At 37.3% G+C, this 14,552-nt stretch overlaps 1 protein-coding gene across 1 annotated transcript in view; it reads left to right on the top strand.

The window, feature by feature from the left end:
- Positions 1–14,552, top strand: part of tanc1b (tetratricopeptide repeat, ankyrin repeat and coiled-coil containing 1b) — a 188,425-nt gene that overhangs the window by 11,148 nt on the left and 162,725 nt on the right. The window contains exon 2 of the mRNA XM_081367934.1: positions 12,324–12,413. Within this exon, the coding sequence (XP_081224060.1) occupies positions 12,356–12,413 (58 nt within the window). The 5' untranslated portion in view covers positions 12,324–12,355. The remainder of the gene's footprint in view (positions 1–12,323; positions 12,414–14,552) is intronic.

A 14,552-nucleotide genomic window follows, 5' to 3' on the forward strand; every position in this document is an offset into this window, starting at 1 on the left:
AGGAAAGTGGAACATTTATTGCACTGTTTGAGCATGATGCTTTTTAGATGGCTAGGTTAAGCACACAGTGCATCCTCCTGACAAATGTGTTATTAGCTTAATTAAGAAAAAAATATATGGTATTGTATCGGCATCGGTATCGACAGATACTCAATTGTACAGCCTAGCTGTATCATTTCTTCCGATACTGCCCTCTGTAACCGGTAGGCGTGGCTTGGGAGTGTCCTCGTAGGGGAGCGAAGCAAGTGCATTCTGGGAGTTGTTGTCTTTCATCCACATGAGCCAAAAATACATTTTCTGGCTTTTCTCAGTCTAGAAGGCACCAACTTCTAAAATAGTTTCACATTTCTACTACATAAATGACCCAATTTAGATACACATTCATCTTTCCAGCGGTGAAATATCCCTTTAAGTATCTGATTTCAGAATTGGAATCGATTTTCGATCCCCTACCCTACTCTCTTCTCGTGTATATAAGAAGAGGGGATATTAGTGTGAGACAGAGTTACTCTGCATGAGTCAAATCTAAACTTATCGGTGTCAGCATTACTTCATTTTCTGCCCTGAAGAGGCGAGTGAGTCATTGGACTCGGGGTGTTGAAAACCGCCTGTTTCTGGGTTGTCTGTGCTCTGTTTAGACCTGTGATCATTCCTGTCATTTGGGAAGGGAAACTTTATGACTTTCCACAGAAGGTTGGATTAAGTTCAAGTGTTGCAGATCCAGGACACTGATTCAAGTACTGATTCAAGAGTAAAAAGATGACTCTTAATTTAATTTAATTTTATGCATGAATTAAATTGAATTAAATAAGGCCTAAATTAAATTAAATTAAATTATTATTTTTTTTTTTTAAATGAATTTTTAAATTAAATTAAATTTAATATAATTTAAAGCATGTGGATCCTATTGTACAATTATAATTGCATTGGTCTGGTATTTGAATTATTAATTGCATTCTTAAAAGTGGAGCAATAAAATGCTACAAAAGTGCAGAATATCGCCTTTTCTAAGTGAAGAATGATTGCATCGCTTGTTTAACTCACTTGTTGAGAGTGAATATGAATAATTTAGATGCAATATTTCCAGTTTCCAGTTTTCCAGACTTCTCTTCCTGGTTTCCCAGAGCTGTTTTATGGACTAAAGTAAACTCGGATTAAAAACGTCATTGTTGCTCTCTTCCTTTCATGTCATTGTGAATGCATGGCAGTCTATAGAGCTGAGATACGGCCCGCTCCAGCTGCTCATTGTCTTTTTCTTGCTCATTTCCCGTTTCAAGGTGAGGAATTCTTCTCTCCGTCTGCAATCACCTGTTATCTTGTTCTGGTTCTTTTCGTCAATGGGCATTTAATGGTTCCTATTAAAGTGTCCATTATTCTGTCCATTATAGCAATTTCACCTATTAAATTCTCCATTTCAGAAAAGGATGTCTGTCATTTTCTTGTCATAAAGACACGGTCGGGTCGTTCCTGTCCTGTAGTACTTTTTCAGCTCTTCAACTTTTCAAGAATTCATCAAATCTTTTATTAGTTAAGATGATTTTGGTCAAGGGATACCGAGGGGATACAATTAACTATGGATTAAAACTCGATTCCAATGAAAACATAGGCTATATTGTTTGAAACATTTTGATTAAAGACAGTAAAAAGTGAAAATTGCCAGTTTTTCATTGTTGAAGTCAGTGTAGACATGACTATCATCCACTCAAACCAAAGTAACTAATATTATTTAAAATTATAAACCATATTAAGTTAAAATCTTCTTTTAAAAAATGATGTGTTTTAGTATTTTATCCATCTAAATGGATATGCATTATCCATGCATGATGGGACAGGAAAATGTACAGGTTAGTTGTAATGACCCGTCACAGACGCAGACCCGACTCTGTTGGTTTCATGGTTGTCATGACGCAGGACACGGACTCTGAGGAATCATTCATGTCAAATAGAGTTTCATGTCATTAAATAGAGTTGCTTGGAGAGCTAGAGAATGGAAAAGTGTGTGGATCTTGGTGGCGGTTGAGATTGACCTACTGTATTTGTGAGTCTCGAGGACACGCAGGGCTCATCTGGGCTGTGACGGTTCAGTGTGTGTGTGTGTGTGTGTGTGTGTGTGTGGAAGAAGCCAGAGGCGATCAGAAGAACAATACTGCAGATGGTACCGTCAACACTTCAACCTGTCTATTGTTGAGCAGTGTTTTTTTAAGGTGGGGTAGAATTGTGGAAACGAGATCTTTAACTAGAAACAAGTTTAGTGCAGGTGTTCATAAAAAGAATGATTGTAGAACCCAGGGAAAAGTGTTACTGTTGTTCCTCTGAACTTCCACAATACACTGTTTAAAAGTGAAGTGTGTGATGTTTTCCATAGGGATGCACCGATAATACAATTCCGTCTGTTTCATGTTATATGCATGGGCAATTACACAAATGTTGTAATGCTTAACCCTTTAGAACCTGAAGTTGAAATAGTTGTTTTTCACATTTATTATTTTTTGACTGTAAAATTCTAAAACAATGTGCTATCGTCATCTTTTTCAGAAAAAAAATTGCTTTCAACAAATTACAGTTATTGTCTATTACTGTGTGTGGTGAGTTTGTAAATAGAATTTAAATAGACAAAAAAACAACAACAGCAATGCAAGTTTGAGAGGTGGTGCCCCGACAAATCTCGCGAGAATCACGACTTGCGTTACGGCACGACGTCACATACATCAACAACATTTGAAGCAGCCTCTATGGAAGACACTAGCACGTGTTTCAAACGTGAATCATGGCAGAGTCGATGAAGAAAACGAGCAGAGACGACTCTGCGTGAGTGGTATTTTCCACAGTAACGTTAAATACAAGTACTCCACAGTGACTCTAGGGGGCGCTGTTTGAGAAAAACGGAAACTGCATAGTGTGCCTTTAAAGCAGCGTGCTTTCCTTTGCTCTGCGCTTAAAGGTAGGGTAAGGTAGGATTTTTGTAAAAAACTTTTTTTCAAATTTGTTTAAACTGTCTTTATATACCAATACATAATTAAAATGTAAGTGCTCTGAAAAGAGAGTATAAAAATCGAGTGACTGTAAACCTTTTAATCTGCAATAAACACAGCTCATTATTTCCATTCGGGACGAAACAATTGATTGGTTTGGGCGACTGTCACTCACTCTCGCAACTATGGCTACCACCCCTGTTGCTACAAGATCTGCCCATATGAGCGCGCACCCGTTTGATTTGAGGAGTGCAAGACGCGCGGAACCTACGAAGAATTATGGCAGAGAAAGAGCATTCAAAATTCAAAGCACCTGCATATGCAGTCAGCGAAGGCAAACAAGCCAAAAACTACTTCCTCGGACCCTGGTTGCCCGCACTCTTGAACGACCTCCTCTGCTTCGCCCTCGACCCCGGACCTGTCCTCGAACCGACGATGCGGTACTTGTCACCGGAGTGTAACGTTAGTCCTCATCAGAGTCAACAATGTTTTCATCATGGAAACTCTTACATGCAAAACACCGTATATGTTATGAATCTTACACGAAATTCACCTTCATCCCAGTGTAACTGATGGTAATGGAAAAACGTGTATCAATGCAACCTGTTTTTAGCTTTGCCTTATAAATATAGCTCGTTACCTATAGCCTAAATATAGCTCGTTACCGAATCAAACAAAATATATTTTAAACTTTACCAGTATCGATATGCTAGCTTGATAGTGAGTACTAAAAGCCATCTTATTTGTTTATATTCATAGTGATAAAGTTAGGTATTTTATTACATGTGATTCTGACATGATGTCACTGCATGCACTGCGCTCCTTCCTCTCCACTCGCCTCAGGTAAATAAATGCGTCTTCCAGCTGAGCCTGAGTGTTTGGCGTCGCGCGTTCATGTGTTTTGGGGGCGTGGCTTTGGAAGGAGCCCAGAAGGGAGGGGGTGGAGTGAATGGAAACAATGAGCTTTGTTTACAACAGTCGTGAGAGGTCTACAGACACTCAATTTTTATACTCTCTTTTTCAGAGTACTTACATTTTAATTATGTATTGGTATATAAAGACAAATTTGGAATGTTTTTTTTTTTTTGAAAAATCCTACCTACCCTGCCTTTAAGTAACTTTCAGGCTTTAAGGGTCTCAGTGTGTAATGGGATGCTGAGAGGCTCACTGAGATAATGCTGATAGCCAAGTCATTGGAGCAGCAAGACCCCTTCAGAAAAGAGATAAAGCTGCTTTATAGAGCTCAGATACCTGTAGCCCTGCCACATGGTCATTCCTGTGGAGATAGTCCATGGGATTTCTCTGGGATTTCTTTTCCCCTATTCCTCAGGACATGGTATCTTCATCTTGCATGGCTGAGATTGTTCTGCCAAAGTCTTTGTTCAGTCAGAGAGCCACATGTTGATTTAATTTCGTTCCTGGGTCGTATCAGATGTGTGAGGGAAACGATGACGGGACATGTGGACCTCTCGCTGTCAGTCTTTATGGTTCAGATAGTCTTCAGACCCTTCAGAAACTCCTGACCTTGAGTCTGGTCTGACCAGATTGGTCTGACCTTCACTAGTTTCCTGATCCTTATTTGACTTGAGTTTTTAGACATCAGTTGAACTTTTAGACATAATAATAAAAAAAACTAAAAAAGTTTGCATATGTGTTTTTATCATATTTGATATAATATCAGGCTTTTATGGCTCATATATAGGAGAATATGGAGCTCATATTTGAGGAGGAAAAAATATATGGCCAAAAAGTAAGATGAAATGTAATGTAAATCAATGATATCTTTTTAAAGGGGTGGTTGAGTGTGATTTCACTTTTCTAACTTTAGTTAGTGAGTAATGTTGCTGTTTGAGCATAAACAACATCTGCAAAGTTACAACGCTCAAAGTTCAAAGCAAAGGAAGATATTGCTTTTAAAGAAAAGGACTACAACAAACAGCTGGTTGGGACTATACGACATTCCTCTCGGGTTAGTGACATCACTAACCCTAGAATTTACATAAACCCCGGGAACACGCAATTGAGAGGAGGAAAAGTTGTTGTATAAGAGTACATTTGTGAGTCAGCTCAAACTTTAGCATCCATCTTTTCACATGCAATAGAAAATCACTCTGTGTGCATCTCACAACAGTTCATATATGAGCAATTAATAGATTTATCATGACAGAATATCCTAATTGAAGATAGTTAACTCCACAACAGCAACATAAATTCATCAACTAACCATTCAGAGACGTTCTGTTGCATTCTACATGTTGTCACTTCTTCTTGAGTCTCTCCATCCTTATCTGACTCCTTTTAACATTAAAGGCAGAACAGTTTCTGTCATTTTAGTGTGTCTGGGTGAGGTAATAGAAGCTGCTAACACACAGGAGCTCTTGAAACCCCGCCCTCTGCAGCAGCTCATTTGCATTTAAAGGGCCAGGCACAAAACGGTGCGTTTTTGCAAACCCTCAAAAAGTGACAATTTTAACTTGCTATATAAAAATATCTGTGGGGTATTTTGCGCTAAAACGTCACACACACACACACACACTCTGGGGACATCATAGATATATTTTACATCTTGTGAAAAGGCATTATACCACCCCTTTAACAGTATAGCAGACTACTTACATAAAATGCATATACATATGTCTTAGTAAGATGATATACTGTATACAAGCTTAGTTTTTCGCTAAACAAGTGTAAACTATCAATTAAGATAGACATTATGTGGAACATAATGTTGATAATTCAGAGGTCTCTTTTTAGGGTTAATAATAGCATTAAAACTTAAGTTGCAAAACAGAGTTGAAGTTTAATTTGATGAATTTATTTATTTCATTAGTTTGTTTCACTGAATTGATTTAAAACTCTGATCCTACGATTAATTTAAAGCATTAATTAAATTGTGGCATTTTTCAGATATTAAAGGTGTGGTATAATGCCCTTTTCACAAGTCTCTGATGTCCCCAGAGTGTGTATGTGAGGTTTAAGCTCAAAATACCCCACAGATATTTTTATATAGCATGTTAAAATTGTACATTTTTGAGTGTGAGCAAAAAAACATAGTTTTGTGTCTGTTCCTTTAAATGCAAATGGACTGCTGCTCCCGGCACAGGGGGCGGAGCTTCAACAGCTTGTGTCCTTTTACCTCACACACACATGCACTGAAAATTTCAAAAACTTTCAGGGCAATTCCGCGCAAAACTGTCACATCCATAACGCCAACTAAATACCATGGCATTGTGTTGGCGTTATGGATGTGACAGTTTTGCATGGAATTGCCCTTCAGCCTTTTTTGTTCAAACCGGAGTCAGACAATGATGGAGAGACTCAAGAAGAAGTGACAACATGTAGAAGCAACAGGACATTTCTGAATGGTTAGTTGATGAATTTATGTAGCTTATGTGTAGTTATCTTCTAGTCATTGATTAGCATGTTCTTGATTGGTGATGTCACTAATCCGGGAGGAATGTGGTGTAGTCTCTACCAGCCGTTTGTTGTAGTCCTTAAAAAGTGATTTCTTTAAAAGCAAATATCTCCCTTTGCTTTGAACTTTGAGCGTTGTAACTTTGCAGATGTTGTTTATGCTCAAACAACAACATTACACACTAACTAAAGTTAGAAAAGTCAAATCATATTCAACCACCCCTTTAAAATGTGTAGCTAAAAAGATGTAGGCCTAAATATTGCTGTTTGCACTGTTATATTGCATATAACTGTTCTTCCATTTTTTCATTCAATGATAAGCACTGCCTTGATTTCTTTTAACTAGATTTTTACTGTGTTTTACTGAATCTACTGGCTTTTTGTTTGAAATGAAGATTCCAGATTTATTTTAAAAAGAATTCACCCCTTTTAGCTTTAAGCTTTTTCTGACAAAGATGAATAAATATTAAAGTCAGAAGGCTGAAAAATAACTCGTGTATCAGCCAGCTCTACTTGATTGTGAAGGTGACAGGATTCCAGTTTGAGGAATCTGTCCGCAGCAGTTTCAGAGATGGATGGAGTGAGAGAGGTCGTCTGGAGTGAGACGTGCTGCTGTAATTGCTCGCATGTGCTGCACATTTGAGTCTTTTAGGAGGTTCACTTCACCATCCTGTAACAGGAACAACAGCCAGGATGGAAAAACTCAAATGGAGACGGATCACATTCAGATCAGAGTTTGGATATAATCCACACAAACTTTATTTTTTAAAATGTTCTTTATTGTAATACTTCATAGCAGTGTACATACATTTTAACAGCATTAATAATCCTTCATTAAGGGTATTTTTGTACATATGACTAGGGCTGCACAATTAATCGAATTTGTAATTCATTACATATGCCACAATTATGTAATCGTTTAAAGGCGCAATTACAAAAAAAGTTCACTTACAATATTCTGTGTGCTTAAGATGCATTTTTTTCTTTCTACAGCTTATCTTAGTTTTTTTTTTTACTTTAGTTTGGTTTCTTTAAATAAATAAATAAATATATATATTTGCCATTTGAGGCTTAATGCTATAGTATTCTAACAAAATGGCATGCAGTCGCTTCAAACAATGGCATAAAGCTATTCAAAACTTCATTCAAAGGAAATTATGATAATCATAATTAATAATCGCAATTACAATTTCAAGGGAATAATCAACAATTATGATTTTTGTCATGCAGCCCTACACATAACAATACATTTTTACATTAAAAGTCGTATACTATTAACTTAAGTAAATTAATGCATTAGTTAAAGGGATAGTTTGGGGAACCCCATTGACTTCCATAGTATTTTTTTTGTGTGCTGAGGAAAGTTTGAGGCTTAGGTATGATAATGTGCGTTTGGTTTCTAAAAGGAGCACTTTAATGTTTGAAACCGTGAGCGGGAGGAATGTGTGATTGTAACACTGTATTTATAGCATTTATATATAATCTGCAAAAATATTTGAGCTTATTTACAGTGCTTTTTTTTTTTTTTTGCAAGCTAAACTTGTATTTTCAACCAGATTAGCAGTGTGAACCCAATTTGTTTGCCTCTTGTTGGGGTCCAGCATTTCTTTTGAACTTTCTTTTGAAATATAAGCGCATCTGTGTCTGTACCGAATCTTCCTGCATCTCTCCTCAACTTTTGACTTCTCACTCGGGATGAGGTCGCAGCAGGCCTTCTCATCCAAGAGCTTGAATCGATGCGGATCGGGGCGCTCGCTTGTCTCCTGGGGAGAGACCGGCAGGGTTTTTTCATGCTTGATCTCAATGCTGAGGTGTCTGCTGTGAGTTCAGCACGACTCCAGATTCAGACCCTCACCTTGTCTCGTCTCATCTGAGCAGAGCTGTCAGGCACACTTTTTATTTAACTAGTTACCACTAGTTTTTATTTGTAGCAAGGCTGTTTTCTCAGAGGAGATGGTGAGAAAATCATTGGTAGTACAAACAGACAGACCAACAACATAACCATATAAAACAACCATATTTACATTATGTTCACGGTATGGTTGTACCAAAAAACCATACAGTCATATAAAACAAACAGACCAACATATGAAATCTACAGTATGTGATGGAGAGGATAACAATGAATCATCTCTTTGAGAAATGTATCAAATTATGGGGAAAATGGCTAGATATTATTCTCCCACTGAGTCCAGACCTAGTATAGAAAATATAATAACGAGAAAATAGATCGGGTTTGGAAATTTTATTAAAGAATTCGATTTTTGAATTTTGAAGCAAAATAAAATATCCTGATTGGAAATTTTTGGAGTCAAGTGCATCATCCTCAGGTTCTTTGTTTACATAAGTGTTATAAGAAGCATTCACTTTCATTCCAATATGTTACCAAGTTAGACAAAATACTAACTGTAATGAGCTACCATTATTTTACTTTTATTATAGCTATCATGGCTTTATTGTCATTATTATATTGTCCAAGTACTATTTCTTTCATTAAAGTGTTATTTTATTTGTGTCTATATAAATAAATACAATAAAAACCTAAAAAAAGAACTATATATATATATATATATATATATATATATATATATATATATATATATATATATATATATATATATATATATATATATATATATATATATATATATATTAGGCCTGTCGCGATAGTCGATAAGTCGATTAATCGCACGATAAAAAAAATGAGCTCGATAATTTTTCCGGCCGCAATAATTCCATTTGCATGCTTGTTTGTTTTCCTCGTCTGGATGACCACTCTCGCTCGGTTCTTTAGCGTATAGGAGGAGTGAACCCTCTTTGTTGTCAGTTGCATGGTCTTTGTGTGGGGAGGCGGCGCTTGTCAGTCACATGGTCTTTGGGAAAGCGCCGGCGGGACTGTTTGCGGCTACTGCCGGGAGAGAGAGAAGACGCTAGTTGTGAGTTGCGACAGCGAGCCCTATCACATGAAAATGCGTATCTATACCACGAATGTTATTTCTCGTGCCATTTATACGCCAAAAATAGTTTTTGCGTGCATATGATACGCTCTTTATGGCGTGTAATACGCACGCACTCCTCACCCCAATCCTAGCCAAGTATTTTCAGTGCGTAGCATACACACGCAATAAGCGCGTCTCCGTCTTCCCGACAGTACACAATCACTTGACAAAGTAACAGGAGGACAAAGTAACAGGAGTAACAGTGCAAAATTATGCGATATGGCTTGTTGAGGCTTTTTTTAAATTTGTTTACAAAGGTCCTAACTGTCAGTTTTGCCTGTTATGGAATGTATCACTATTTAAGCCTAATGTCTAAAGCCTAATGTTTAGCCTAATATTTTTTGAAGTGCAATTTTGTTTACATCCATTTTATTTATTAACAGACATTTATTTTGTTAACAGACACTAAGAGTCCATTGCTTTCATTGTTTTTGGTTGTTTTGTTCATTTTTTTGGATATTTAAAATGTTTTCCGTTTTCAATGTTTAATATTCTTTAGAAATAAAAGTTTATAGATCGTTGAAAAGGTGTACCTGCATTATTATGCCATTATAATTATATTAAATGAAAATGGTCTCAGAACGACAATATTATCGTTTATCGCGATAATTTCTTGGACAATTTATCGTCCAGCAAAATTTGTTATCGTGACAGGCCTAATATATATATATATATATATATATATATATATATATATATATATATATATATATATATATATATATATATATATATATAGATAGATAGATAGATATAGATCAAATAGTGTCTTAAGCATGATTTCTTTCTACTATAACATTGCTCTGGGATTGAAATTGATGATCATAATGATGTGTTGCACACACCTGATGTATTTGTGTTCGGTCACCTTCCTGTTTAATTTAAACAAACTAACAGCAAGACGCACCCCGAGTGAAGTTTACAGCGCTGAAACAGTCCAACTGGATAAATAGACGTGCTGTAATGTGTTTGACCTGTGCTTCTAACTCTGAGAGGTGAAGGAACCTTGGCACTATCATGACCAGTGGCACGAGAAGCCCAAGTTCAGCCGTTTAGCATCAATTAGATGTGGAATGCTGGGAATCCAACAGCTTGTTTTCCGGAATAACAAGATAGCGGAGCAGAGCCGCTCTGTGCAAATATTGAAGAATTCTTTCCATGCCGGCCCACCAGCGATCACGCGTTGGAGTGGGTGGACTGTGGGAAAAATCTTGCCAAACAGAGAAATAAAATATACAAGGAGCTATTAGATTATGCTCTTTTTTTATATTCTTTATTTCCCTAGGATATTTATACATTTGTAAAACTATGAGCTCTTTTGGCCCTCTTAAAACACTCTAGTTTATTTGATTTGTCTATTAATAACGTAAATGCATCACACAAGAATTTTATCAATTTTGCCTTTGTGTTCTAAAACCATCACTTTTCTGAACCAACGTATGTCTTTTCTATCACATCTGAAATCAGCATTCTGCGTTGAAATTGGCATTTGATCAAAATATTCTGTTCATAAGTGATGTTTACTAGTGCTGTCAAACGATTAAAATATTTAATCACGATTAATCGCGTTAATGTCATAATTAACTCGCAATTAATCGCACATTTTTATCCATTCTAAATGTCCCTTGATTTCTTTTTGTCCAATTATCTTTTCTCATTTTAATGCTCTTATCAACATGGAAAAGTGGATCGGCTTGCTTTGTGCAAATGTTTTTTTATTGAAAACAACATTGGCATATACTATAATGTTCAATTTCACACTAACATTCTCACTTGGAGCAAATAATCGCATCAGAGAATTCGCATCAGCTGTGTGTGTGCTTGGCCATCAAGTGGTGTTTCAGACTGGACGTGCTGCGATGATCGCTCAGTTCACAACGACAGAACACACAGATCACTTTGGTCTTGTCAATGGAACATTTGACAACTTTTTAAAAGTAAACTTTCCATTCAGAATCTTATTGGCATCCATTTCGGCGTCTCGCGCTCGCCATCCACTCAAAACGTAACATTAGCCTACTACTCTTTGGCCGGCTCGCAAGCCCAAACAAGTGTGTGTGTGTGGCGTGCCTGTTGTTTTGTTTCCGGTCTAGCTAGATCCGGTGTGGTGTTGTAGTTTTTACTAACGTTACTAGTAACAACAGCATGTGAAAAAAACTACAGAGTTTGCTAGGCCAAAAAGAACGTTAATCTCGCAATAAAAAATTGACGCCGTTAAAATGGGTTTGCGCTAACGCCGTTAATAACGCGCTTAACTGACAGCACTAATGTTTACCTTGATTTTTCTTTTTTTTTAACACTATAAACATCTTATATTTTATCTCAAACTCTTTTCTGACAGTGTTGTCTTCTTGGAAAACCAGTACACTAACATTTAAGAAAACATTTAGTGCCAGAATTGTTGGTGTACATTTTTTATCAGCATTTTCACACAACAATTGCCAAGGTTCAATGTTTAAGTTTATTTCATTGTTTAGATTATTGTAGTTTTAAAATGTTAATAATTCATATTTTAATGATAGGTAGTAGCAAACATAAACAATAAAGGCATGGTATTTTTTTATGTCAATGTAGCACTTTTCACAAATCATTTTCAAAGCAGCTTTTACAGAAAATTGTGATGTTAATCGTTAACGTTTATTATATGTATTCATGCCTTACAGTCACATTCAACAGATTACAACTGGGTGATAATATAGTTTACGTTTTCCAATGATACAAGCAATGTGACCTCCATTAAAGAAAGTGTAAATCTCTTCGCTTTAATAAAAATCAACGCCTCTGGGATATTAAAGAGCAAGTATGTATTTCTAAGGTCTCTTTGGAGAATTTTCTCTTGGGTGGAGTGTAACTCTAGACTGTAAGATCTTCTGAATGTACCAAACCAACTGTGTACAAACCTGCTGCTTCATGTGAAAAATCTCTCGTGTTTCCACAGCTTAGTCGTGAAGGGATTCCTGGAGTCACGCCATGTTCAAGGCCGTGCTGAAGAAGAGCAGAGACAGTGGGAAAAACAAGAAGGATGCAGGTATGAAAACTAATTATGATATTTTTTAGGGTCAAATCAAGGAACGCCTCATTCCAGCCCTGCTCCTCTAATCACCGGCTGCAGATTTTTGACATTGATGTCTTACTTTTGAATGAGTCAAATTGCAGCTAATTTGTTGATTCATACAAAATAAAGCCCATCAGAAGATAGTAGACTTGTAAATATGTACTAATTGAAGGCGGTACATGAACAAGATTGCTTCAGGATGATGTAATGTGAGCGATATGCATCAGAGATCTGTCAGCATGAACCGGATCAAAGTGTGGGATTTATTCACGGGGATTTATGATGTGGTTTCTGGTTTATGTCACTGTTGTGGAAACAGGTGTGCAGGAGCTCCGAACGCTCTGGGAGAATTAAGGAGGTGTGTGCACTTGAATTCCCTGGGATAATGGGATGTTGCTATGGAAATATTTATGGTGATTTGGCTTCAACATACCAGCAAAAATTAAGATAGAAACCCCAAACCCAAAAGCGGTTGTGCTCTAAAACCTAGTTAGCTGCCTTCATGTTTTCCTGAAGATCATGTGCTGTCATGTACACATCACTGTCTGTGCTTTAACTACTGACATTGACAATTCATCATGGGGCCTTTGAAACCTCACAAGACAGCGTTACAATGAATTCCCTGAAATGTTGTTTTCAGTTGTACGAACATGTTCATCATGCATGAATCATGTTTTACACACCCGTTTTTTTTTTCTTTTTCTTGATGTCTCTGCATCAGTGAAAACACTTGTAGTTGATGCTGTGATCATCCAGTAAAACTATACAGTATTTTGGTGCAAATTCATCTGTCATTTGGTAGAAGCTCATCAAATTAGACGGATCTGAACCTGGACAGGTTGTTTGATGTTCTCGCAGCTCATGGTACTATTACATTTTACTGACTCAAATCCAATGAAAATTCTAGGCTCTGAAACAAAAACATATTTTCTTTTATCTAGTGTGGGTTTGTTCATGTTGGTGTCTGTCTAATTTGACTAGATTCTCCCAAGTAACAGATGAATTTGTGCCAAAATGCTGCAAGTATTCATTGAAAATGCAGCTGTTGACGTTTGCATTTTATTCTTTTCATTTAGCTTTCAGTGTGAGGATTTATTATGACTAGTCTAGGCTTGTTATTTTGTTCCTTTGTTGCTGTATTTGTTGTCATCCCTTTAGATTTAGAGCTCTGCTTATTGCGACAGACAGCCCACTTCGTCTCTCAGCCGGAAATGCTTCATGAAGTCACAGGTCTGGCTCTATCCGTTTCCTTTCTTTCTTTCTCCTGTTCATGATCCCACTGGGACGGTTCCCGTCGTTCCATCCCTGCTGTTGCCTTGAATAAGGAATGACATGTTTTGTCAGCTCTTGATGTGGTGGATGCTGGAATCGCTTTGCTTGTCATGTCATTTGATGACGTCCCGGTGGGGAATTAGTGGCGTATTTTTTACATCCAGGCCGGCTGGGAAATGTGGACTGCAAACTCGAGATGAATAGCAGCACATGTTGTCGACGCTTTACTGAATATCATATTGCCGTTCTGAAAGGCTTTAGAGCTCAGATTCAGTCTTGAGTTACTGATGCCTTCACACTACCTTAGAATGCTGAGTATGGCTTGACAATGAAGGTGGCCCGCAGCCAGTGTAAGAGAGGATCGGACCTGTTGACGGATCCATCACTTATGCCAGTGCTGAACTTATGCTGTCAGTAAGCAAACCGAGATGCAAACGAGTGAGAGAACATGCACACAGAGTGACTGTTGAACGATTAATTTTGCCGCTGTATATACAGGGCCTAAAATTAACACTCGCCAAGCGCCAAATGCGAGTAGAAACCGGCATTGGCGAGGCGAGTATATGAAACGGTGTCACTCGCTAGTTGGCCGGTAACATTTTTATGAATTCTAACAATGCATGGACATGAAAAAATGTCAATATTCAAGAAGACTCGAAAGGGAGCTCATTTTGTTACTCGCGCACTGTGTGGAAAGTCTTGGGCGCACAAACATCCGAAGTGCTCGCCCAGAAAGCCGAGTCTCACATCATCTTGCACTTGAGTGGACAAATTCACATAAAATTATGTTAAAAAAAAAATCACGTATCCTAGTAAACATAGTTGGTTAAGTTTTAAGTG

This window comes from Scardinius erythrophthalmus (genome assembly GCF_964197995.2).
Source record: "Scardinius erythrophthalmus genome assembly, chromosome: 6".
NCBI lineage: Eukaryota > Metazoa > Chordata > Actinopteri > Cypriniformes > Leuciscidae > Scardinius > Scardinius erythrophthalmus.